The 23,585-nt window shown below is 35.0% G+C and overlaps 2 protein-coding genes across 3 annotated transcripts; both read right to left on the bottom strand.

Annotated features, from left to right (window-relative positions):
• Positions 1-873: 873 nt before the first annotated feature.
• Positions 874-9,744, bottom strand: LOC147404294 (putative alkaline/neutral invertase D). The gene is made up of 4 exons (XM_086440170.1): positions 8,920-9,744; positions 5,363-5,794; positions 2,236-2,794; positions 874-1,859 (listed from the first exon to the last, which is right to left on the bottom strand). The coding sequence occupies exons 1-4, from the start codon at positions 9,277-9,279 to the stop codon at positions 1,564-1,566; spliced, it is 1,647 nt and encodes a 548-aa protein (XP_086296296.1). The 5' UTR covers positions 9,280-9,744; the 3' UTR covers positions 874-1,563.
• A 5,888-nt stretch (positions 9,745-15,632) lies between these two features.
• On the bottom strand, positions 15,633-23,384 carry LOC147404293 (uncharacterized). 2 transcript variants are annotated; one of them, XR_015177729.1, is made up of 4 exons: positions 23,113-23,384; positions 20,634-20,705; positions 15,805-18,040; positions 15,633-15,701 (listed from the first exon to the last, which is right to left on the bottom strand). XR_015177729.1 is itself a non-coding variant. In XM_086440169.1 (3 exons), exons 1-3 carry the CDS (start codon positions 23,123-23,125, stop codon positions 15,882-15,884), a joined length of 2,244 nt encoding a protein of 747 aa, XP_086296295.1. In that variant the 5' UTR covers positions 23,126-23,384; the 3' UTR covers positions 15,633-15,881. The 2 variants fall into 2 exon arrangements, 1 of the variants encoding a protein (XP_086296295.1); XM_086440169.1 differs by having other exon boundaries at positions 15,633-18,040.
• Positions 23,385-23,585: the final 201 nt, after the last annotated feature.

The following is a 23,585-nucleotide window of genomic DNA, read 5'->3' as shown; positions in this document are numbered from 1 at the left end:
TGAAGATGAGTTAAAGAAAATCTAGTAATGTGCTCAATGATTGTTAGAGTGCTGGCATTTTAATTCCGAAGGAGATTTATTATGTTAAATTTGAAGATTCTAGCTCTTGGAGAACACTGTTTTTAGGTAATCACGTTTGAGAAACGCTTCCAAAGTTGTATGACATTTTAAAATTGGCTAAAAAAGTTCCGCACATTCTAGACTGTGAGGTTGTAATTTATTTTACAAATCTTACTGTTTTATAAAGAATTTTCTAATGTCAAAAATATTTTGATGTGACCCTTAAAGCGATACTTGATGAAGATTTTACAAAATGATTGGAGGGGATTAATACTTGAACACTAGTAGTGATGATTGAATTTTATTAAAAATATGGATAATATGATTCGGCATATTTACAAGAGTAATGATTTTCTGACACCCCCATCACAGAACCATAGATCATTTGCCTCGGGATAGACATAACCATAAATCTTTTTTTTTGTGTATCTCGAGGCAAATGATCTACGGTTCTGTGATGAGACGTGTGTCAGAGGTAGATGTCATATTATCACGACTCTATTTACAATTAAGCCTACATGTCCAATTCACAATTTTTGTTTTTGTTTTTGTTTTGATAGCCGGTTATGCCTCTAGATAGCAGACCAATCCCGTATCTAGGCTTTGCCCAATCCATAGACCATGGTCTTGTCCAAAGACTAGTATCAAGGTACGTGCAACACCCGCACATCACATGCACCAAGTAAGTGAGGGTGTGCCCTTGAGGAATTAATGCTCATAATGGGTATCGAACTCATGACCTATGGGCACTAACCGCTTATCGGTCCAATTCACAGTACAACCGCAAAGTATTGGAGTTGTTTTATAATCATCTAACCTAAAATCAACTAATCACCTGAAAGTTTGAAAATTCTATAAGGAAAAAAAAAAATCCTAGAAAAATTTGCACCAAAAAAATTATTATTTTATGTGTAATAATTTTCATCTCGAAACAAATGACACCCTTCTTAGTAGAACAATGAGACATCCGCAAAGTACTGAACCATGCATTACACACCGAAATGATGAGTTTACAATCAATGGGTGAGTCGTAACATATGAAAAAGGGTTTTTATATGAAAAGTGAGATACCATTCGATAAGAGGAGAAGAAGACGTGGTTCTGGACATAATTGCATGGTGGAACAATATTTTGTTTAGCTGATTCTAAATCTTTGGGACAAGGTTTTGTTGATGAAACTCTCAAAGAATAATCTATATAATAAAACAACATAAGTGGATACCACTCTCTTTATTCCCCTATAAAGAGGGGTTGAGATTTAATTTCGCCATGAATCTCGAGGATAACTTTTTATTTTATTATCATTCCTCTTCTATTACTTTTCAAGAAGACCTTTCCAACTTTATTTCCCTTTCTCTTCTACCCATCCTTTCCAAGAATACTCACAAACTTTATTGTCTTTCCTCTATTATCCTTTTCCAATAATACCCTTCCAAATTTATTTCTTTTCCTTTCCTACCTCCAAGTGTAGTAAATAACAAGACCCCTCTTTTTTTTTCCCCCTCAACAAGTCCATGAGCTTGATCTCTTGAGCAAGGGCTTCATTTGCTTGTCCTCTTCCATAGAGATCATCCCCAAGTGTGATGGATCTTCTAACATCATCTTTGCCACCAGATATCCAGCAATTGACCATGTTTGGAACTTCCTTGCTTGTTTACCAACATATCTCCCAAGTTTTCCATCGTAATATTCTGGCCAATTATCTTTCAATAACCGGCTCTCAGCGAGATCAATTGCTCTTCTTGCGATTTGTGGCCTTCCCGTCTTGATGCAAGCGGCCGTCAGCACCCACAAAAGCACTATACCAAGACACCAGATGCAAAGATGACAAAAAAATTAGTGGCTTATGCATTTTGAACAACAAATAATACTCCTACCCATTTTGTCTTTGAGTGAAAAAGACAAGGGTATGTTGGTCTTTTACATAATAAATGTATTTATTATGCCCTTAATAAATGCATTTATTGTGTTGGGATTGACTGTCAAGTATTTACTAAAAAACAAGGCATTTAAATCCAAAGGCTAAACCACTTTTTAAGGGGTTAGAAGTTTCGGAATGGGATGATTTTTCCGAAGCTTCGAACCCATATAGGAAAAAAGGTTGGCTGCCGAATTAGACTCGTATATATACTGGACAAACCATAACATATTTCAAGGATAAGTGCTTGATCTAACCTGGCCAAGATCCTCCATTGTGATAACTCCATCTTGTATTCTTAGGGTCACAACCTGTCACAATGCGCCATTCATGGCTTTCTATTGCTGGATAAGCTATTTTCAATGGCATTTCTCCAACCAACTCTTCCCAACGTGATTCAATAAGATCCATTATAGCCATAGATTGCTCGGGAGTTGCTAGTGAGGATAGAATAGCTACACAGTTACCTAATGCGAACCATCGAAAATCCACCATCCCAGTACTGACATTTCCAATAAAGTAGCCGCCACTGTTTGGCATAAAATCAAATACCCAATCTGGGATTGAATCAGGAATAACATTAAACTTGTTAATTGCAGTGTGAGAATACTCCTCTGTTTTATAGCGATATATGTCGTTGAGTTGCTTGAAGTCAAGCCAAAAGTAACTTCGCATGTGATAAGTTAAGGGATGCAAGCGTTTCGTAATTCTTTCCACAAAATCTTTCCCTTCTGTATCATGCTTAAGTAGTGCCAAAGCACTCCTCAAGGCCATAAAGAAAAGTGCTTGAATTTCAATAGGATAACCATAAATACCCTGTAATGTGAGTTTGCACCCCAAAAAAAAAATGTAAATTTGCAGTGTCCAAAGGTCATCAGTAAAGTAATAAATTAACATATTGCTATAAACAGGAACATAAACTAACGATGAATTTATTACTTTTATGCATAAATATTATTCAACAGATGGATAGAAACTAAGACTTTATAAATGAGTTTCAAATTAACATGTTTTCATTTACTATAATACATCGCTTATACGATTTTAATATATATCAGCTTAGATAAATAAATTTTCCATAGTGTACTTTATACGAACTAAATTATATTAAAAAAATCTCTCAACATCTGGAATAAAATATATGAACATGTCAACTAATCAAGTTTGTGGGGGTCAATGTGTCCAACATTCTGTATACACGTCGAACACTGATGCATGTTCATGCCATTGTACATAGGTTATCAAGTAGGGACTGCATGAAGTTTCAAATGGATTCTATCCAGAGAAGATGATTCTCAGTTAGCTAAGAAAATGGTAACTGAAAAATTAATTTCCTACACTTGAAGAAGACCTCTGAAGTGTATAGTGGCACTTGTCTTACTAAGATAGGTGTTCTCCACAATTATATTTTCTCTTATCCAACTTTTGACATGAAGCACTAAACCATTCAACCATATTTTACTTATAGGTACATTGCAATCAGAATTTCATTACTTTCGAATCATGAGACCTTCACAATGGTCAATGATCAAGCTGAACTAAATGCTCGACATGTGAAGTGTGTCTCTTATCTTCAAGAATACATGTTTGTGCTCTGAAGTAAGTCCATGCTCAAAATTGGGCTGTTGATGCTTGTAGTAGGTGTTGCTTAAGAACCTCCTACTATGGAAACTAATAGAAAACTACAAGAAGAAACTAAACCATCCAAAATCTTCACCAAAAATATAAAATAACTAGAAAAGAAGCTCCACAGTTGTGTGAGATACTATAGCCATAACCAGGGGTGGAGCCAGAATTTTGCTCATCTGGGGGCAACCAAGTAGAAAATTTTTTGTGGGGACAATTAAGAATGAAAAAAAAAAAATGTTGGGGCAATTGAGAGTGGAAAAAAAAATTGTGGGGGCAATAGTGGCATATTTTTTTTATCCGCCGCTAAAATCTGTCACAATAGCTCACTAATCCATAGACCTTGAAAATTCTTGTGGGGGCAAGTGCCCCCACAGCCCCCACTCTAAATCCGCCCCTGGCCATAACTAAAACTCATTTTCACCCGCTAATCTGCTTGCCTACCGAAAGAAAAAAACAAGCTTCAAATCTTGAAAAGGTTTAGTAGAGTTGACAAAAGGAAAGTCGTAAGAGAAATAGACCAACAAAAGAAAATTCCAATGAAAGCCCTTTCTTTATCTAAATCTTACTACCTCTAAAATTTAAAGAATAATGATATTCGGACACCCCCTCTGACGTACGCCCCCATACGCTCCCTGACGTGGCATGTGCTAGAACCAGAGATTCTTTTCCTCAGGATACACAACTATACACATTTATGGGGATGTACACTTGTGTATCCCGAGGAAAGGATCTATGGTTCTAGCACATGCCACGTCAGGGAGCGTATGTCAGAGGGGGTGTCAGAAAATCATGACTCAAATTTAGATCAAAGTTACTCTTTTTATGCTGCCTAAAACTTCCTGAGGCCCAAAAAAACTAAAACAGATACTTCCTAAAACCGTCCAAAATACTAATAAAATTCCTGAAATCAAGATGATTCATCTAATTTGCATATCCAATCCACGGAAAATTCTGCTGCATACAACATAATAATCACTAGTAGATTCTATCAGTGCTTCATGATGGCATCACCAGATTTGGCGGCAATGATGTCAATTTTAGGGGTTTCTAGCCCTTTATTCCCATCTTTCAACATGACCATTCCATCTATTTTGTAGTTTGAATTTTTAATTATATGGTGATTGGTTATATTTTTCACTGAATTCTTGCTACTTTGTACCGTCATTCAAGAGGTGGTCTTCAATTCTCTCAGGAAGCTCTACGCAGAAGACTCATGTTTCAACCCAACAAAGAAAAAAGCATTATGTGACCATTATTTCAAATTCATGTATCATGTTATTCTTCTCCTTGGGGTCCTAGAGTACGAATCCTAAAAGGCTGTCTTCAAGAATGAGTAATTGCATAGCTAGATTCAATTGCTCTTCTGCACAATGCATAAACACAAAAGCGGGACGTCCTCCTTTACCATGTAATCAAGATCATTGGAGTTACACCTTTATAGCCTATTGGAGCAACTCCTACATCATCCCAAATGCGTTCTTTTCAATTTAATCTTTTGTAGACTTCCACTCATCCATCTCAACATCCTTGTCTCTGTTATATTCAATTTATTAACATAATACTTCTTGATTGCCCGATATTCATCTCCATAAAGCATAGCTGGTCTTTCTACCATCCTATAAAATTTTCCTTTTAATGATAAAAGTTTGATCACATTTGGAAACAAGTGTCTTTCATATTAGATTCGGGAAGATTTCTACGAACAAATATTCAAATGAAGCGATTATAATATCAGGACATGAAACACAATGTTACCATTCTTCGATCGATCATAGAGCACCCATCAGCACAGAGCAAGGTCGGAAATGTGTCGAATCCCTCCGACAGACATAGAGTCAGTATAAGCCTCATCCCTTTTTGACACTCGGGTTTTTCAGCCAAAGATAAATCCCCAGTAGACTTAGTATATGCACGTAACAAAATAATCCACCAAAATCCAGAATCAACAGGAGCAACTCTTCCTATAGCACTCTCGCCAAAATCTGCAACTATAGTATCGGTTTCCCGAATAGGATCACGAAGCACTTTGAAACTTGCTGGCATCACACCTTCTCCAAGCTTGAAATTGTCTATCCTTTTCTCCCAACCTTGAAGTTGGAGAGTCTTCAAGAGGAAATGCTTCACTATTTCAGGCTCACCATTCATTAAAAAAGCAAGAGCACTTGGTACAAAGTCTCGAACAAAGACCTGCAATGACAAAAAAACATTATTTAACTAATAACAACCAACTTGATCATATATCTCAACATGATTAATTCAAACAATAAGAACTTCATCATAAATCTCACAATGATTAATTCAAGTATTTAAACAATGAGAACCTGGTCATAAATCTCAATGTTAAGACTCAAACTAATACTCCAAAAATACCTAAGTGCTAATGGAGTGGAAAGTTTAAGTCTTAACCTAAGGATCGTAACATACCCTCATGCTTCAAGACCGACACCCTCATTGGCTGACATAGTGAAAGCATGTGAATCATAGATTCTAAAGAAATTGAGAGATTGTGTTCCATGGAACACATAAAACCAGTTTTAATCAATAGATTCAAGCTTGAAAAAGAAGGAAAATAAATAAATTGTAATAAGAGAAATAACTAAATTGAATGAATTGATTGTTGAATTTCGTTTTTTAAGCTCCTCAAATAACTTCATCATAACAACTTAGAAACCTTCTAAAATATTAAAAAGTAACTTTCTAATCAATCGATAACATATTATTAACCTTCTAATCTTATTATAACTCAATTTGAATACTTCTAAGTACTTCTAATTATATCCTAAAAAATAAAAACGAATTTTGAAAAAAATAGAAACCCAAAAACAAATTAGAAATTAAACAAATAAGAAACTTTCTAAAGTTGACATAGAAATCTTTCTAGAATTAGAAAACTACTTAAGACTCTAACTAAAATTGTAGATACCTTACATCAAACCCCTTTTTCTTTGAGAAAACTCGTCTTGGAGTTGTTCTTGAAGGCCTTTTTTTTTTTCTTGTTTTCCATTCATCTCTTGCTCTAATCCACTTCCAGTGATATTCGATCTTCAAACTTTCCTTAATGGCATGCCAAATTCCATCTTTCGTACACGTTAACAAACTTGACATAATGTATGCAATCATACTTCACAATTTCTTCAAGATACAATTTTTCCACAGCCACTTTGTGGCTTGTTTGATGAGGTGGATGATTAGGAAAATTAACACCTAAGATAAAATTAGCATGTGGCAGAAGTTCTTTCGTAACAGACATTCAAATTGATAAATCACCAATGAGGGGTGGGGGAAGGGGATTATTGGAAGGGCTTTGAAGGGGTATTTTTTTTTTTTTTGATTGACAAGGAAAGAAAAAACAGCAACAACAACCGGGCAGGTCAAGATGACCCACCCAAGAAAAAAGAAAAAGGAAAAACAACAACTTAGGAGGCTGAGATGTTACAAATGCTATCCCATTAGACAACGAAGTCCTAAAAAAAATCCCCTTTGAACTCTTTGAAAATCTTGCTCCAAAAGAATAAAAACCCGAGAATCATTATGATTAACCCTTGAGTTGATCGAGAGGGTGTGATTTGGGAATGATAAAAATTTTGGGTAGGATTTTGAAAATTGGTAGGTTCAGTCTCACTAATCGATATCCCAAGGACTGAATTTTGAGGGAATTGAGGGAGGGATGGTGGAAATCCTTGGGGTCTTTATCTTCAAGGGTTTTCTTACCTTTCTCATTCTCAATGGTGTGAGAACCATGCCTTGAATACGGGATCTCAACTTAGCCATAATTTTGTTGATTATTCTTTCTTCAAACTTCTCAAATTGAGTTTCTAGATAAGATTTTGTGACAAAATCATCTTCACCAACCATCTTTTGTGGATCTTAGCAAGAGCTCTGATACCACTTGACGTAATGGAAGCGTGTGAATCAATAGATTCGAAATAAATTGAGAGATTGTCTTCAATGAAATAGACAAAACCAATTTGAAGTAACAGATTCAAGCTTGGAAAAGAAGGAAAAAAATAAATTGTGACAAGAAAAATAGCTAAATTGAATGAATTGTTATAAATTGATTGTCGAATTTCATTTTTGAAGCTCCTGCTATAGATAATTTCGTCATAACAACTTAGAAACCTTCTAAAGTAACTTTCTAATCTATGTATAACATATTACTAACCTTATAATCCTATTATAACTCAATTTGAAAACTTCTAATTATATCCTAAATAATAAAAACGAATTTAAGAAAAAAATAAAATTGAAACCTAAAAACAAATTAGAAACTAGACAAAATAGAAACTTTCTAAAGTTGAAATAGAAATCTTATTAGAATTAGAAAACTACTTAAGACTCTTTAACTAAAATTGTAGATGTCCTGCATCATTGACCGACATATGGCGAGCCCCCTGATATCTTTCTTCCCAAGTACCAGGTACCCCTTTATCTTTTTTCCATAAGTTGCCCCTTCCCAAACTAATCATGCTGGTCCAGGGTTACCTAATTCGTTGGAACTGTAGTGAATTGTGAACCGGTTCAAATTGAACCAATTCATTGTTTGGTTTGTAGGTTCGTGAATGTAGCCAACTATGTTAATTTGAGATACCTTTATACGACCCTCGACGTTTTTTATATATCATATTTGAGGTATCTCCCTAAGTTTTTAAACTATTTGTATACCCTTTGACCTTGGTCTTTATTGATAGACATATGAAAAATCACCAAATGCCCTCTTCAACCTCTTTTTTACCTTACTATTGACTTCAATCTTCAAATGCCCCCATCATTGTCTACCCCTACAAATCGGGTTCGCTCTAGAATGGCGAACCACGAACCCGAATTCGAAATGCACGAACCCACGCACGAGGTAACATAGGTGGCCTACCATGGTGGACCCTTCCCTATCCCATAATATATTTTTTTTCTTCTAAGGACCCCTTCCATAGTCCATGCTATAGGGAAGCACCTTTTTTTTACCCCATAATCCCTCCCCATGACTCAAACCTTGAACATGGGGTTGGCTTTGTACCAAATGTTAAGACCCAAAGGAATACTCCAAAAATACCATATATTGATTTTTAACCTTCCAAAAAAAAACAAAAAGTTTAGTCTTAACCTAAGGATCCTAACACTCAACATGATTAATTCGAATCTTTAAACAATGAAAACCTGATAATATATCTAAACATGATTAATTCAAATCTTTAAAACAATGAGAACCTAATCATAGATCTCAACAGAACATCATCACAAATCTCAACAATAATTAATTTAAGTATTCAAACAATTAGAACATGATCATAGATCAGAAATCTTTAAACAATGCAAACCTGATCATAGTTCAATGCTTCTTCTGAATGATCATAAGCCGCGACCGTACCGACTGGTTGACCTCGGAAGAACACCAAAGATCTCCTGAGAGCATCCCAAGCTTCGGCAACCATCGGATACGGCTCGAATGAGTTACGACTCGACGACGACATAGGAGTACCGAAGGCGGATGGTCTGCCAGGCGAACACATTGTATCAAGATTATCAAGTGCTCTACCTAGAGCGACCGATAAATCGCTAAGAGACCTCTCATCGAAGGAACTCTTCCGTTCGATGTTCTCTGGCCTTGGCTTATCGAGAAGCCTACGATCATCGGTTTCTGAAAGTGTACATTGTGAATCTACTTTTCGAAGGTTCATCTCTTTGCAACAATTCTTTCTTTTTCTCAATCTAAGGATCGAATACTCATAATCTGTGGAACAGAGCGATTTACGATTCAGGAAACTTGAATCACTTATAGAAACCTTTTAATTTCTTCGAAATACCATAAAATTATGGAATTTTTATTAGAAGATTATTAAACCACATTATCAAATCGAGATTCGAGAGATATTAAAGGCATGTTTGGATCGCCATTTTGCAACTTTTTCAATCGATCCGAACAGATCTCAAACAATGTAGATTCAATAAGGTAAGATCAAGCTTTGATCCAAAAGAACTCGCAAACAAGATTAGATCTGAAACTAAGAAGTCGATTTCTTGAGAGATTCGAACGAAAAACAAAATTTAGCAAAGCTTGAAGATCTCAAATGAGAATTGAGGAGACTTTGTAACTGAAATCGAACGGTGGACAGACAAGTAGGTAGAAGGAAAAAAATATTCTTAGTTGCAGGAGCTGGTATAAATAGTAGAGTGATTTAGACATACCTCCTCCATAATTGGTGAATATTTGAATTACCCCCTCTGTTTTCAAACTAATGATATACCCTTTTGACCTTGGTCTTGCTTAATATACTAATGAAATGACATAAATGCTCTAATTCAATCTTTAGCCAAGAATATTTGATTTTTCTTCTCTAGACTAAACATCTTCAACCTTGAGATTTTATCTATTTCAACTTTCAAGACCCAAGAACAAGATAGCGTTTTTGGAGATGTTGAAGATGATGGATTTTTTCAAAATTTTAAAGTATTTAAGGCCATGCTGAAATGATAAATTGAAAGTGAGGTTGAATAGATTAGAAGTAACTTACCATTGAGATTTAAGAACTTGAAAACAACGTTTTTTAAGAGAAAATGAAGGTGTTTTCGCTAGTATCTCAAGAAAGAAACCTAAATAGCCTACACTAAACTAGGGCTAGCAATGATTTGAAATATACTCAATGTTTGAACCGACCTAATCCAAAAAACATAAAAAAAAAAATGGATTTTCGGATCGGATTGGATTCGGATGTACCCCAATCCAATTCGAAGAAAAAATCCGATCTGAATATATTTCAATAAATTTTTTATTATACTTAATTTCATATAAATACATATAGATAAAACATTTATTCTTTTTTTTTTCCCCTCTATATATGTAGTTCGAAACTAGATTTTTTAAAATTTCATATGATCTTTAATTTGTGAACATTGATAATTTGAAATTAAGGCATGTGTTCGGATCGGATCGATTTTAGATTAAGGATGAAATGAAACGCATCGGATTCGGTTTACATAGTCATTAATCCGTTAAGATCAAATCAAGTATATATTTAAAAAAAATTGGATCGATATTGGAGTGGCACTGATCCGAAACCGAACCGATCCGTTACCAGCCTTACACTAAGCTCTCAAGATCTTTAGCTATCATTGATAAGATTGCTCTTTGCTTGTTATTTATCCGGTGTTAGGGATTTTTCGGGGTCACTTGTACAATAGGTTTCATATGTATTTTTATACCCCTTTCAAGTCCAAAGGACATAAATCTTTAATCAACATGTGTTTTGGAAAAGAATGCGTGTTCCAGAGCCACGAGCTTACGGTGGCGCCCGCGATGCCAAGGAATTAGAAAATTTCCTGTTTGATATGGAACAATACTTTCGCACAGCTCGCCCCGATTCAAAAGAGATAAAGGGTCATTTTAGTCTTTTTCTTTTCTTGGTGATTTAGACATACACCCTCCATATAAGAGGGTGGGTCCTTTTACTCTCTTGGCAAAATAGAAGGGTGGACAAGGGTGGGTAGGAGGTATGTTGGCCTTGGAAAGAGGAAATCTTTCTACCATTTTCTTTTCTTGGTGATCTAGACCTTTGTTACCCCATTTGTTGGTACTAGTCTAAATCATGAATCGGTACGAACCAAACTAGTTCATGATATGATTCGGACTGGATTCGTAAAATCAAGCAAATCACGGATCCACCAAATTTTGATTGGGCTCAACGAACTAAAGCATGCCGGCTCTCAACAATTTTTTAATTGGATCGATAGCACAGTTCGGTGAGAAGTATAATGAAGGTCCATTCAACAAGTAGGATGTTGATCATGATGAAGGATTACTTGATGATTCAAGCACCAAAACTCGAAGAGATGAGATGGACTTAATCGAATGAAGAGGCTACTTGATTCTTTCCATCATATTTTTTTTTTTGGCAGTCAATGAACATTTAATTTTCACATTTTTTTTAATATAAATATTTGTTGATTTTATTTTGGTTACTTTTGTGGATTTGTGTATCCTATATTTCTATTTGTTTAATTTAATATTCCATATATATATATATGGGAGCGGTTCAACAGCCCCTTATGGTGCCACGCATTTTTTGTAAATCACTTTTGATGGGGTTACAAGTTTTGGAATAGGCTGATTTTTTGTGAGGATGATCTCTACGGTGAAGAGATCATCCTCACAAAAAATCAGCTCATTTTGAAACTTCTAACCCTAGTTTACAAGTTGAAGAATCGTGGACCGTCCAATTTTTGTAAATCACTTTTGACGGGGTTAGAAGTTTTGGAATGAGCTGATTTTTGGTGAGGATAGAGATCATCCTCACCAAAAATCAGCTCATTCCAAAGCTTGTAACCCATGTTTTGAAAAATGCATGGCACCATATGGGGCACCATGATGGGGCTGCTGAACCGCTCCCTATATATATATATATATATATATATATATATATATATATATATATATATATATTGTTTTTTATGTTTAAATTATTTATATGTACAAGCGAACCAAGTTAGCGAGCCAAGCTAAAGAACTAAAGCAAATCAAGAAATGAATTATCTCTACCTACCCTTACGAATTGGGTTCATTCTAGAGTTACAAACCACAACCCTAATTCAAACCGAACGAAACAAATAACTTGGTAATATTGATTTAGACATACTTCTCCATGTTTTGATGAATGTTAGAGTCTGGGTCTTTTTACTCTCTTGAGAAAGCAAATGGGTGGGCGAAAGTGGGTAGGAATTGTATTTGCAGGTTGGCTCTAGCATAAGACGAGTGACACTATTGTCTAAGGCCTCGGTTCATATTAGGGCCCTTAAAAATAAAAGAACTCTTCATAGGTCCCTTTGAAGAGTCTTTGACGATGAGAATTTTCTAAACAAAAGCACTCTTAATAAATAGCACATTCCACATTTCTGAAGAAAAAAAAAACACTCTTAATAAATCTCCTGAGCTCGAGCTCGAAGTTTTCAAAAGAAAATAAATTCTTAATAAACCCTTATGTTGAAAGTTAGGAAAAAAAATCTTATTAAATCTTCAAGTTTATAAAGAAAAAAGTAATTTAATTTAGACATATCCTGCATTTGATGAATATTAGAGGTACCCTATGGTTTGAAACTGATGACATGCCTCCCTAACCTCAATCTTCTTAATAGACTAATGAAAAAAGGCCTAAATACCCTTTTCGACCGCTTACCAAAACCCTTAATTTTTTTTTTTTTTTAATTCATTGTTTTCAAGGTAATACTAACATTTTATACCATACCCCAGATTATTCTACAAAAAAAAAAAATTCATTTTTTCTAATTTTCCAAAAAAAGATATACATTATTTTCTTCCCAAAATCATTTAGCTTCAATTACACTTGTAAATTAATTTTAATTTATTTAACCTTATTTTCAATCCACCATTTTATAACTTGCCTTAACCATTGTGAAAAATCCTAGATTTTTGTATTTGAAATTCTATCATTTTATACTTTCAAAAAAAAAAAAAATCTTATCTAAACTTAAGGTTTGAAGGTTGAAGTAGATGGAATCTTAAAGTTGAAGAAGAGGGTTAAAAATTTACCAAAAGTGGTCGAAGATGATTGATTTTGAGAAGAAAAATCAAGGGTTATTGGCTAGATGTGCAAGACGACGGCATTTAGGTCTTTACCTATTAATCTATTAAGAAGACTAACGTCGAGAGAAGCATTTCATCAATTTCAAAGCATGGGGGTAAATCTAATATTCACCAAAAAACGAGGAAGGATGCATAAATCACCAAAGAAAAAATAATCTTAATGGAACCCACGTTGGAAGATCTCACGGTGGAAATTTAAAAAAGACAAAAAAAAAACTTAATTTAATGTTTGGATAGATTTTAAATATTTTTTTAATATATAGAAAGTTGATTAGTGCCATTTATATTAATATTAATATATTAAATATCAAATAGACCTCATTTAAAATATTGCTTTATTCCTCAATATTGAGCCACGAATTAGACATATCCGTTCATGTAGGGGTGGCAATGGGTCAGTGTTGTGTTGAGCTTAGGGTATTATGAAAATTTACCAAACTCAAATCCGACCCATTTAATAATCGTACGAAAAATTTAAACTCAAACCTAATCCATTTATAAGCAGGTATACCTGACTTAACCCATATATAACTTGTTTAATAATTTTCTTTTTTTTTTTGAAAAAAATAAGTTCTATTTTCACCATAAAAATAAAATGCCATTATTAAAAATAAAAGTCACATAACAATAAACCAATGTCTACCATAGGGGTGACAATTTTATCACTGACTTGTGAATACAATTCGAAAACAACAGGAAATTAGTGGGTCTAGGACAAGCCTAATTGAGTTTGGATTATGATAGTGTCAACCCATTTAACATAGTTATTAAATGGGCCAGGTTCAGGTTAATCCGTTTTGACACATTTAGTTATGTTGTCATTAACGTAGTTTTAACTATATCAACAATTATTTGAGAAATTTTAAAATTATCCATTTTTTGTTAGAATTTCTTATAACTTTTTCATAATATTTTTTCTTTTCCAACTCTATAAAATATAGAGGGTATTTTAAGATATTTTTCAAATAATTAATGATTAAGTTTTTAATTTGGGAAAGAAAATCAAAATATTTTTCTTAATTATTTATTTATTTCTTGGCCCTTTATTTGGTTGTGATACATTTTTGTTGATAAAACTTAATTTCTATTTTATGATACTTAATTTATGTTGGTAGATATTGGTTTATTGTTGTGCAACTTTATTTTTAATAATAATATTTTTATTTTTATGGTGGAAATGAAACTTATTTTATTTTATTTTTTAAATTAGACTTTTATTAAACATGTTATATACGCGTTGTACGGGTTGGGTCATTTGTACCTAATAATTATAAATGATATTCATCATCATTTTTTTAACTTGTCCTAACCATTATACAAAATCCTATGTTACCTTAAGGTTGAAGATAAGGGTTAATTTTTTTTATCCAAAGTAGTTAAAGATGACTGAATTTGAGAAAAAAAAAAATGAAGGGTCCTTAGCTAGATGTTCAAGACGCAAGGGCGTTTAGGTTTTTCCAGTTGGGTTTAAGCATAGACATCAGTTTTCTATCTACCCGACAGGAAATAATTTTAAATATCTTTCTTTCTTTCTCATTCCCAATTCACATTTCAAACTTTAATAAATCATCACCTTTTTCTTTATATTTGCTTATGATTTCATATATGTAAATTATGAAATATATTTTTAGGACAAATAATTGTAAATTTTCATAAGTCCCTTTGAAGAGCCCTGAACGATAGGAATTTTCTAATAAAAAGTAGGGGAGGCATATATATTAAAGTGTTGCAACTTATTAAGGTGCATCTACATCCAGTGGTGGGTGCAACTAGAGCGGCGCTTCCCCAGAAACCCTCTCTCTTCTGCTTTCTTCTAATTCTCCTCTTCAAAACCTAGGTCTATACCAAAATCATTTATAAAAACCCTAAATTGATTTGAAAGTTTCCATTTAAAATTGCATTCAAGATTTTATGATGAACTTGTTACTAACTGCAGTGAGATTAGCACGAATTAATGAGCACACTTCAATTAATAGAAACATGGCCTTAAGACAGAATTGAATGGAGATGAATATGTTTTGTTCAATGGCCTGAATTTTTTGCGTAGGAAACATATACCAACAAATATCAAATGATTGTTCGATACGATGAATAGTATCAGACCAAAATGCATTTGGTCTGAAGGTCTAGTATTTACCCTGCTTATATATATATATTTTTTCCTCTTTTTTTTCCATGAATCTCTCTCTTCTTTTTACATGATAGGGTGTCTCCAACCCTTTGAAAGTGAGACTAATCCTTGCAAATATGTCTTGCCATCACAAATAGGTATATTGGGTAAAGTCATGGGTGGGGACTCGATCTCACAATCACGGAGAGCACACTTAAGTTATTGAACCACTGTTCCCCCACTCAGGTGGTATGAATGACTCTTTTTATTCTGAAAAGTTGGGGCGTGTATTTCAATTTGCATCAAATGAGAATCCAAGGAAGATGTAACAGAAAAATCACAATAAGATAATGATAATTTTATCTGTGTTCCGATATCTTGCTGTGAGAAGTTCCCTGAATAACACAAATAAACAATCAAACGGAGAATATCAACAATAACATTGCAGAGATGGAAAATCAAGATGCAAAAAATATTACAAAACAGAACACCCCTTACCAAAAACACTGGAATCATCGCAAAATAAAGTTAGATAAGTCCCCAAAATCATCGGATAGGAATTCCCATACTCCTTGTCAGCATGAAAACGAAGTACTGGTACCACCTCCAGAAGTTCCCGAAGACTCGGCCACGTCCTCTAATCTCATTGTTGCTGCAGCTTCTATAAATTTTCCCCTATCCGATGAACCATCGACCGCTCTGTTCAGTCTTTTCAACCATATGTTATAGTCGACAGGGTATGGCGTCCCACAAAGGCTATCCACATAATCGGCAAATGCCTTCAATAAAGCTGAAACCTCACCAAGTTGCTGTTGAATCAAACGCCTAGCCCAACATTTCTCCCTCCACTGCAGAGCTGATTCGATGGAATCTTGCTGCTGCATTGTTCCCCCACAGACAAAGAAAAGGAGGTAAATGAGGCTCTCGGCGTCTGAAGCGGGACATAGCTTCCCTTGTTGAAGAGCATGGGTTGAGGAGAATTGCAGGTTTATTGCTGGGCTGTCTCTATCTTCCAAAACTGCACGCCCCCACGATATGGGCACGTATAGTGACCTCGCTCTAGTCCCATTGGTGTCCATGACACGTACTATGTTCTCAGGACAAATGTCTCCATGTTGGATGTTGGCCATCGAAGCACTTCTCAAAGCTGATAAGCAGTCTCGACAGCAGTGGAGAGCTTCCTCAGATGAAAACGGGCCATCCCGGGCAAAGATAGATGATAGTGGTTCACCAAATGGACGTGTAACGAGAACTGGGGTCCCACACCAAGGGTGATCACATCGACCTCCCGGACTCTCCTTCTGACATGAGCCAGAATGCAAAATCCGACCAGAGGCAACAATTTCCGGTAAATAATTGCTTGAGACCCCTTGTTGCTTCATGATGTTTAATACCTTGGTTTGTCTTTGTACTTGGTACCACAAACTCATGTCCTCCCAAGATGGCTCAAGCCTAGATGGATGAGCACCCACGTATACAGTCAACAACTCATTAGGGTGCTCCGGAGATACAGCACTGTAGGACAAACAATTCCCGTCTAGCAGAGACTCTTGTATATGAAACCCTTTCTGCTCCTGTTGATCCTCCAATAGCATAATCTCACCGTGCTTTAGTTTCAAACGTGAAGTTTGCCGTCTGAAAGACAAATCTTCTTCATGGTCAAGTTCGACAATCTCTCCTTTCTGATTACTGTGTTGCGAGGGGATCAACTCGTTTCCATTCTCTATAAATCGGCACTCAACCATCCGCTTCTGAAGACGAAGGCTGTGATCTGCCGCTAATGCGGCTATCGATTTTCTCGGTGGTCCTTTCCACTGAACGATCGAATAAAACATTGCTAGAAGTAGTTGAAGAGTTCCCAAGTCCCCCCAATTTGGATTCCCTAACTTGTTCCATATCCGGTCAACTGGTGAAACGCTGACTTCGGCATGAAGTTTGATCCATTCAACCACGGAGTGACATGGGTTGCTCGAATTAACTTCAAGTTTGCTTAGATCGCCCCCAAATTTGATCACTCCTCCAAATTTAGAATCAAGAACCATCAAATAGACCGAATCACCGTTAGCACTGTTGAACTTGCTCAAACTTCTAGAGAGAAGTATGTGGAAACCATAAAAGAGGGCCTCACAAATAGTTGTTGTAGAAAACCCTAATTCATTTCCTTGTAGAATGTCTTGCTTAAATAACGCGAACTCCACTACTTGATCCCACTGAACTTGTACATCACTCCCGGTTTTGGATACCAAAGCTGCTCCACAGAGCTTCTGAAGCCTTCCCCTCAATATTGCCTTTTCGACAGTATAGAACTTGGATCCAGGATGACGTGGACAAGAGACGAAGAATGGGAGAGGTCCGTTTTTATGCCAAAAGGTACGCCACAAGCCATCTATAGCGGCATGTAGGAAGTCTTCTAGAGCAAGATACGCATCCTCTTTTAGATCATCAGAAGTGTATAGTGAGTAAGGCATACGAAAGAGTTGCTGAAACAAGACCCCCTCCAATGCATAATCAAGTTTGCGCAATTCATCGATCAGAAAAGGAGATTTGAAAATTTGCTTTTTGTCAACAGAATTGGAGCAGGTCTTCTCCAAAATCCAATCTTCGAGACTTTGAGTAAATAAGTCAATGTCGACAAGTTTCCTTGCATAGTCTTTTAGCCCCTTGAACACTCTTCTAGAGGAAGGAATATACTTGCTTGAAGTTGAAACTCCTGACCTTCTATCGGGGGAGACACCTGCATCACATACACTTCATCATCTTGATGGCAAGAGTATAAATGCTAAACGTGCAAGGAGAGTTCCAGAGATGAATGCCCTAACCATAATAAAAGTAGGAACATAGGATTAAACTTTGACATATTTCCACAAAATATACTGAAATATTTCCATTTCCACAAGTTCTGACACAATTGAACCAACAGTTTCTTTTTGTATATATTTCGGTGGAAATCACAATCATTTCATGAAATATTTCGATGGATAGTGAATTTCAACCGAAATTATCAAATCTTAGGTAGAAAAATGCAATATTTCGATGAATAGAAAAGTTCAATTGAAATATTCCTTTTTTTTTTTTTTTGAAAAAACTTATAATTGCTTTTAGAACTTGTATATCACAAGTAATACTTACTAATAAAAAATTGCATGTAACATTCATCCATTAGTATAAATGAATTATGAGCAGTTAGTGATCTATTTTATTTTATTTTAATGAATTCTAAGCATAATAGTATGTTATTACTTAATAAAAAAAATACAAGAAATATAATAACAAGGGAATGCAATACTTAATAGTTTTTTTTTCATTTCAGTGTTTTACACATTACGTTGGTTTGGTACATTGCAAATCAACTTTCAAGTCGTGGGTTCAAGTCTAGCTTCCTCTCCAACAAAATATTATTATTTCCATGTAAAATATGTTGAGTTTAGTCCCACATCGGACACAAATTACCTTGCCTCTCTCCTTATAAGATCCTAGGCCGCTCCACTCATTGCCAATTGGTATTGAGTTGGACCCCAAATTTATCATGGTATCAGAACGGGCTTTTCTCTTTTCCACATCACTCAGTTCTTATCTCCACGTGCTTTGGCCTAGTCCTGCCCACACGTGTGAGGGCATGTTGAGTTTAGTCCCACATCAGACACAAATTGCCTTGTCTCTGTCCTTATAAGAACCTAGGCCTCTCCACTCATTGCCAATTGGTTTAGAGTTGGACCCCCAAATTTATCAAAATATTATCATTTTTCACCGCCAGGTTCTGAATACTTGCGCATATGTGTAGCAAAATGTTGTTTGATCTTCAATTTCACACTCCATATGGTTGTTTATTGGATTTTGATGACTTAATTAGTGTGTTTTAATGTCTATTTTATCATTTCCTACATGGTCAATGAAAATTCTTCAATATTTTTGTCATTTCCAAAAATTGTAATAATTTCCACAACGATCGAAATATTTCCACTTCTAGACTAACTGAAATAGACACTGAACTTGAAATTTAATACCTTGAGTAGGAGTGTGTAGGATTCAAACCAACTGAATTCAAAAAATTAAGGTTCTAATGTCTTTTAGATACTATAGAAATATGACTCAACCAATAAAGGGGAAAACACTTTAAAGAGAGCAAATGCAAGAGGCAGAAGAATTTGAATGGGTTCCCCTGAAAATAGGAAGCATGGGGAAATGGGAGCCACTGGAGAAAAGCAGTGGAGCCTAATAGGAAGGGAATTACAAATAGAGGGAAATGAAGTTACTTCATTTCAACGTTCCCCTAATCGATCCTGAATTTCATGCCTTCCATGAATGGGCTGTGTTTCTTGGCTTGCTTTTGCCGCATACATTCTTCTGACATTTTTTTTTTCTGACAAGCACTTATGCATCTGATAGTTGTGGTTTTTCAAAAATACTTGCAATTCACGGTTTCATCAAGCCAATGCCAGTCCTACCAATGAAGTGAACAATCTTGTTTTCGATCTGGGAGCTGACACAGTCCTGCATATGTGAGTGACAGACTCCTGAAAATTCTTTTATCCCATCAAAACAAAAGCTCATTCGTGCATTATCGAAGTGAATTTTAAGTCAACTAATGTATTACAGGAATTGGAAGAGGAAGTCAAATCATGGTGCAAAATCTCAGTATCATTCAGTATATCAGTAAGCTGAAGGAAAAAGGTGTGTCAGATGACAGTACAATACGATACATGTACATACACTAAAGTGTGTTTAATGTGTAGATTATAAATATGATGTTTATAGAATTAATATAACCCTTTAAGCTTGATTACTGAATTAAAATTGTTAGAAGTAATTTTACAAAATGCATCAATACATACCCCTTTACAAACATATCAATAAAAATAAATAAATACCCAACCCATTTACATTGTAACTGTAACAGGACAGGGAGGAACGTATTGTACAAGATGGTAAGAAACTTAAACCATGGTTCATATTGTCTTTTTTATCGGATGTCTCTGAAGAGACACTATAGGTCATATTGTCAACTGTGAATTATAACTTCCCTCCTACTAATTGTGGCTTTCTTTTGTAGTACCAGAACAATGAAGATAATCATTATAAAGAATCAAAACTTAGTTTTTCATAAATTACTTTCACAAAATTATGGTGATTAAATTGAAGTTAAGATCTATTGGCAGCGACATTTTCTTAGTGAAGATCTTCATTGCACATAATAAACAGGACAAGAAGCAATACATGGATATAATCACAAATAAGGAGTCAAATTACTATTGCATCGATGTTACTCTTGACCAGAATATAGAGAACTAAATATGTAAATACAGGAAGATCATTCATGAAATACCAACCAGATCTAGACCTCCTAAAACTTCCATCCAAACTTTGCCCTTGGGATGAATCTGAATCTTTTTGTTGAAAACCTGAGAAACATGACTAGTAAGATACATGCACAAACCTCATTTTGAAAGTTAAAAGAATTTCAAGGAAAATAAAATACAGCAGGGGAAAAAAACCTTACTACTTGGAACAAATTGGGGGGGGGGGGGGGGGGGGGGGGACAATTGATAAAGGTATAGAATAATACCATGGATATATATATATATATAATATATATATATATATATATATATATATATATATATATATATATATGCTCTGCTTACTTACTAAAAAAGGTCATGTATGCTTACTTATAAAAAAAAGTCATGTATGGTCATGTATGTTCTCAATATCCTTTAAACTCAAATTACACAATCACATGCACTGAAGTACCAATTAGCTTCAAAACTATTGAAGTATTTTTATATTTTTATGCAACAAATTCATAATTGGGATTTATACAAATCATCTTCACCAAAGTCTTATCCCAAAGATAATTGCAAACAAGCTATATAAATTCTCTTTCTTTCTGTTACATCCACTAACTCTTAAGTTTCGAAACTTCTAAGTCCATCAAAAGTGGTTTTAGAATTGTGAACTGTCGATTGTTTATCGAAAATTTGTAAACCACTTTTGATGGACTTAGAAGTTTTAGATTCAGCTGATTTTTGGTGAGGATGATCTCTTTACCATAGAGATCATCCTCACAAAAAAATCAGCCCAATCCGAAACTTTTAAGCCATATAGGACAAAATTTGTTGTGAGACTTTTGTGAGAATAAGTTGTTATGAGCTTATATATATATATATAGGGACGGTTCATGGGACATAAGTAAAAACATATGTAAAAACAATGGTTTTTCAAAATATGGGTTAGAAGTTTCGGATTGAGCTGATTTTTTGTGAGGATGATCTCTATGATGAGAAGATCATCCTCATAAAAAATCAGCCTAGTCTGAACCTTCTAACCCTATCAAAAGTGATTTAAAATGTGGACCATCGATTTTTTTACCAATAATTAGTAACCACTTTTGATGGATTTCGAAGTTTCAGACTAGGTTGATTTTTTGTGAGGATGATCTTCTCATCATAGAGATCATCCTCACAAAAAATCAGCTCAATCCAAAACTTCTAACCCATATTTTGAAAAATGATTGTTTTTACATATGGTTTTACTTATGTCCCATGAACTGCCCCCTATATATATAGGGAGAGAGAGGGATGGGGTTATATGGACCAAAGGACCATCCATCTCTATGGACCACATGTCAACGTGACGCCCAAATACGCCATCAGGTGCCACATGAGAATGTAAAGCATAAAATTTTATGATCTCTCAAAAAAACAGAATCGAAAAAAGAGATTTTTACCGATGGACTTAAATTTTAAATCTAGGAGTTCAATGACCGTCCCTTTTTAAACTCTAGATCCATCACCAAAAAATGCTTTTTTGGGGAGGATTATTTTTTTTTCAAGCTCAATAAACCAAAGCAATTTCAGCCATCCCAATTCCCAAGTGACTTGTTGTCACCAAGCAACCACTGATTTCAGCAACTGCCACTATCTACGGATTCTTGTCATTGTCGCATTGCTGTGGCAAACGCCATAAGGTTTGTCCATTAGGCCCGGATTAGAAGGCTTATGAACTCATCCAATGTAAATCCTAAAGTGTCGATTGACATGATTTAGAGTGGGGGATTTTGATTTGTTTAAAGAAAACTTTTGCCATGGGAGACGAGAGCGAGGAAAATGGCCAAAGAGCTACGGTGTAATGTGTAAAGGTCATTTAATTTTGTTGGAATCTAGTCAAACAACTCTCCAGAACCCAGAACCAGGGGATCTGTTCGACAGATTTGCAATGAACCCCTCAACAAATCTCTAGTAATTTCTCTTGTAATTCATTATGTTGGTTGTTAAGGGGAAATCTCAAGGGCAACCCAAATTTTACCCCCACGGGTACTACCAAAATAAAGTAAAATTATTCTAAAAAATAATCTAAGAAAATCACATTATTGGAACAACTAGTTAAAGTGGATTGTCAAGTGTTGTCAAATGTTGCATAGTAATTGATAGTGGGAGCGAAACAAATATTGTTTCCAACTCTATTTCCATAACCAATTTCTTCGATGAACCCTATATCGAAATTCAGATTAACTCAAAAGTGCATAGTTCCTTCCACTCTTATTAATTATTCCTCATCGAATCAAAGCTTCAAGAAACTAATGAAGATTATTATGGTTCAAGATCTCTCCATTTCAATCAATTTCTTTAGCAAGATTCATCCTTTTCTCGATTTCAAACATCTATGATAACTAATAATAATCCTTAAAATAATACAAGTACATGAACCATAACATCTTTCTTTTATTGAAAAAATTCTGCAAAATCAAAGCTTTTTTCTTCAATTTTGTTGTTGAAAAGTAATGATCGAAAGAAGAAAAAAACTCACCCAATTTCATCATGATTCCTCCACTGTCGTCGTAGATGAAGAACGAAGCACAGTGATCGAGAGCTGGATAAATCTCGAGTTCTTAGAGAAGTTTTGAAGCTCTGGAAACCCTAACATTGTTGAAGAATCAGTCCAACATGTGCATGAGAGTGAGATGGTAGTAGTGGTGGTGCTTTGGATGTTGTGGTTTTGCTCCGCTGTTGTCTTCCGCATATTTTTAATTTTTAATTATTTATTATAAGCGAAACTCTCCTCAAAAGCTGAAGAACGCCCCCACCACTTCTCTCTCTCCTCTCTCCCTCTCTGTCTGTCTGTCTGTGAGAGAAGTTGGTCCCACTGAAAATGATGTCTTGTCCACCGTAATGTGCACGCCAACTCTCTTAATAGTTTTCTCTTTTGTTTTTTTTATCAGGTTGATTGGGATACCTTTCTGGTTTCAAGATAATGACATATTTCTTGACCTCAGTCTTCAA

Source organism: Akebia trifoliata, chromosome 4 (genome assembly GCF_017979445.1).
Source record: "Akebia trifoliata isolate Shusen 1 chromosome 4, ASM1797944v1, whole genome shotgun sequence".
Taxonomy (NCBI): domain Eukaryota; kingdom Viridiplantae; phylum Streptophyta; class Magnoliopsida; order Ranunculales; family Lardizabalaceae; genus Akebia; species Akebia trifoliata.
Note: the sequence above shows the minus strand (reverse complement) of the source record. Positions and strands in the feature narration are given on the sequence as shown.